A 3,667-nucleotide genomic window follows, 5' to 3' on the forward strand; every position below is an offset into this window, starting at 1 on the left:
AAATCCTCAAGCAAATTTCTGTTTCTCGTAGAGAACTCGACCGAGTCTCGACTTTGTAAGTTGAAGCATCCACCCACCTCGCCTGCTCCCAAGTATCTTTAGCTACACTTCAATCTTAGTACGATGCTTCGGTCAACAAGCTAAAGGAGATGCTATCCGCGGTTAATGCTAGATTGAAAGAAGCTCGAGCCAAGCTTTTAGATGCCAAATACTTGGTTGAGAGCTTTCAAAAAATTGAGTCATACTACCAGATGGAGGACGACTGCCTTCAATGTGAGGTATGCTGACTATGGGCATCGTCAAGGAAAAATATCCTAACATTGACGATGATCTCATTCAATCTGAAATTGATGCCTTGTGCAATGACAAGACCCGAGGCATCGATAGCATGGGTATTTTCGCCAGCCAAGCCTTGCCAACTGTCCTTCAGCCTGACCTCGATGCCCTTCTCCAAGGTGTCTCTGACTTTCTTGATTTAAGGACTCTCGCGGAGCTTGGTGTTATCGGACATATAGACGAATAAAATTTTCTTTTGTTGTCTCTGAACTTATTCTCATTCCTATTACAGCGTGTAACTAATTTTATCCACAGTTTGGGCTGATAGTTCGAGCTTGCAGTTTAGCTGATGAAAATTTTAACTTCGACATTTGATGCGGACCTGTATGTTCGGTTTTTGTTTACAATTTGACTTATGGGGATTTACTTATTCATCTTTTACTTATCCAAAGTTGCAGCTTGCTTATCAAGCTTTGCTGTGTATTACTTCTTTACTCATGCACTATGCATATGCGTTGCTTAAGTAAGCTATAAGAATTACACTTGATTCTTAAAAGTGACAAATCTTAACACTTGAATTGAAAGAAATTATAAATTATTTGCTGAAATTTTGAAGCAAATCTAGGAACTACAGAGTCGTTTATCATGAGAACATAAAGAAAAACCTACTGAAAATAAATTTTTAGGTGTTTGGCATTCCATGGGTGACGTAAGCTTTTCCTACTTAGGTCAATCAAGTCATATGTTCCAGGTCGAATGACTTTGGCTACCTGATAAGGGCCCTCAAAATTTGGTCCCAAAGCCTTATTGCCAAGATCCTTAGTGTTGGGCATGAGTTGCCTAAGGACTAGGTCCCCTACTCTGAAGCTTTGTTTGCACACATGGAATTGTAATATCATGCAATTCAGCTCTTATACTCTGCCACCGGTAGATTCGCTATTTTACGATGCTCTTCCAGGAGGTCTAGATTTAGGCGAAGTGCCTCATCACTCTTAGCTAGATTGAATAGCTCGACCCTATGGGAAGGAATTTTGATCTCAACTGGCATCAGAGCTTCTTCCCCAAAGGCAAGCAAAAAGGCAGTCTCACCCGTTGAAGTTTGTGAATTCATCCGATAGACCCATGACACATTCAGCAGCATTTTAGGCCACAACCTCTTTAATCCTTCCAGCTTAGCCTTGAGATTTCGCTTAATGTTCTTATTGACAGCTTCAACCAGTCCATTAGCTTGCGGATGCACTAGAGATGAAAAATAATGTTTAATACTGAGGCTGGTACAAAAATGGCGAAATGCCGCGTTGTCAAATTGATGGCCATTGTTAATAATCAGGACATGTGGTATATGAATCGACATAGGGTGTTCTTCCAAATGAAATTGGTCACTTTTTGCTTGGTAATTGCTGCTAGAGCTTCGGCCTCTACCCATTTGGTAAAATAATTGACAGCAACAACAATGAACTTGGTCTGCACCTTACCTGGAGGTAGGGGTCCAATTATGTCGATGCCCCATTGTGCGAATGACCAAGGGCTCATAATGTTTACGATAGGTTCAGGAGGTTGTTTAGGTACAATTGCAAATCTCTAATACCAATTGCAAGATGTGGGGAATTTACATGTATCACCAGCTAGTGTGGGCCAATAATAACCTTAGCGAGTTATTTTCCTTTTGAGGAATCGAGCCCCGAAGTGATTACCACACATTTCCTCGTGAATTTCCCACATGATGTAATCAGCCTTATCTGAATCAATAGATTTCAACAGAGGGAGAATATCCTCTCTTGTACGGTCTTCCATTATTTGTCACATAATGGGTAGCCTTGCACCTTAACCTTCAAGCTTCAACTTTATCATTTTGCAATACTCCTTCCAGAAACTTGATTAAGGGGGTCATTCAACAGCTATGCTCGATCTGTGCTTGGTCATCTATCTTCATAGCTTCTTCCCTTAATATACTGGATGCATTTAAAACTTCTACAGTTACCATTCTACTTAGGTTGGCATCATAAGTTGCTGCCAACCGGGCTAAGAGTCGGCATTGGTATTTTGAAATCGTGGTATCTACTTTATGTCACATTTGCTAAACGAGCCTAGCATTTTCCTGACTTCTGCTAGATAAATAGCCATTTTATGATTTTTTTACTGGTATGTCTCAACTACCTAATTGATAATAAGTTGGGAATCACTGTAAATAAACAAGTAGGTGACTCCAACTCCAACAGCTAGTCGTAATCCAGTTGAGGGTGCTTCATATTCTGCCTAATTATTTGAGGCCCGAAACTCGAACCTTAGGGCATACTCAACGCGTCCTCCCTTTGGTGACAACAACAGTAATCTGACTCCACAACCATTTCTATTGGACGGTCTGTCCACTTAAAGCTCCCATGGAAGGTCGTTGTTATTGAGTTGTATGTTCTAAAACTCGTAGCCTGTAAACAGTAACCATATATGAATTTTATTCAGGCAAATGTTGTTGAATGAAAATGAATTGATAACTCTAAATCCAGTAAACTACGAACCCTTGGCTATTGTAATGAATACCGGGACTTTATGTCAAGACATAAACTGGATCAAATTTGAGTAAAATAGCCTAAATAGTTTATAGTACTTGGATTACGTTGGGTACCTATTTCTGGAGATACTATTGAATACGACCCACTTTATGCTTGTTACAAATGTTGTAAAGAATAAACGATGTGATCAGTTTGTTCAAGTAGAGACATATGGGCGAGGGTGTTCTACATGATGAGATTATGTAAGACTGACCAGAAATAATCATTGTTACGTACTAACACGATTTAATGTTAACACTGATTAATTTCACTTCTTGGTGACCTAGAAAACTTAATTTGAATTGTGAGCTGTCTATGAACTCCTGCTTATTCGAGATTATCTCTTGATCTGCATAGATAAGGGTAAGCTCAACAACGCTGTTCAATATGCCTCCCATTTCAGGGATAATACTGGATAGATAGCTGGAGACATAGAATTTGCAAGATGGAATTCACTCCTACCCATTTTAGGGATAGTAGAAATGTTGTTCCCTTAAAGGTTGATCTCGAGTCTTGAAGAAGGTGCCCCATCCTCTCCTCGACCTGAGAGGGAATGGATTTAGTGATTAAGATCCTAAATCAATTGTTCATTAGAGGGACAATGGTACTTAAGGAGAAAAGATGTAACTCAGGGGTAAAATGGTAATTGACCTAGTTGAGGTTATGAACAACCTGTGAAGGATCAACTTATCAATGATGGTTATATCAAATAGACACATAATATATCTATAATGAGGGGAGTGCAAGTACTGTTGGGAATGTCTTAGAACTCGTAGTTCGTAAATTTTGTATTAAACATTCTATTTATCAATAAAATATTATTGAGTATCTTATTCGATAAA

The 3,667-nt window shown here is 39.2% G+C and overlaps 1 protein-coding gene across 1 annotated transcript; it reads right to left on the minus strand.

The window, feature by feature from the left end:
* Positions 1–1,180: 1,180 nt before the first annotated feature.
* On the minus strand, positions 1,181–2,070 carry LOC120089065 (uncharacterized). The gene is made up of 2 exons (XM_039046492.1): positions 1,971–2,070; positions 1,181–1,515 (listed from the first exon to the last, which is right to left on the minus strand). The coding sequence occupies exons 1-2, from the start codon at positions 2,068–2,070 to the stop codon at positions 1,181–1,183; spliced, it is 435 nt and encodes a 144-aa protein (XP_038902420.1).
* Between the last annotated feature and the right edge of the window lie 1,597 nt (positions 2,071–3,667).

This window comes from Benincasa hispida, chromosome 10 (assembly GCF_027475165.1).
Source record: "Benincasa hispida cultivar pf3 chromosome 10, pf3_genome.v1.1, whole genome shotgun sequence".
Lineage (NCBI taxonomy): Eukaryota > Viridiplantae > Streptophyta > Magnoliopsida > Cucurbitales > Cucurbitaceae > Benincasa > Benincasa hispida.

What these genes read in the sequence shown, in the direction of transcription:
- LOC120089065 (XM_039046492.1), bottom strand. Translation starts at nt 2,070, where the DNA reads ATGGAAGACCGTACAAGAGAGGATATTCTCCCTCTGTTGAAATCTATT. An exon ending in AATTCACGAGGAAATGTGTG is followed by an intron (nt 1,516 to 1,970) that starts GTAATCACTTCG and finishes TTTCATCTCTAG; the next exon opens with TGCATCCGCAAGCTAATGGA.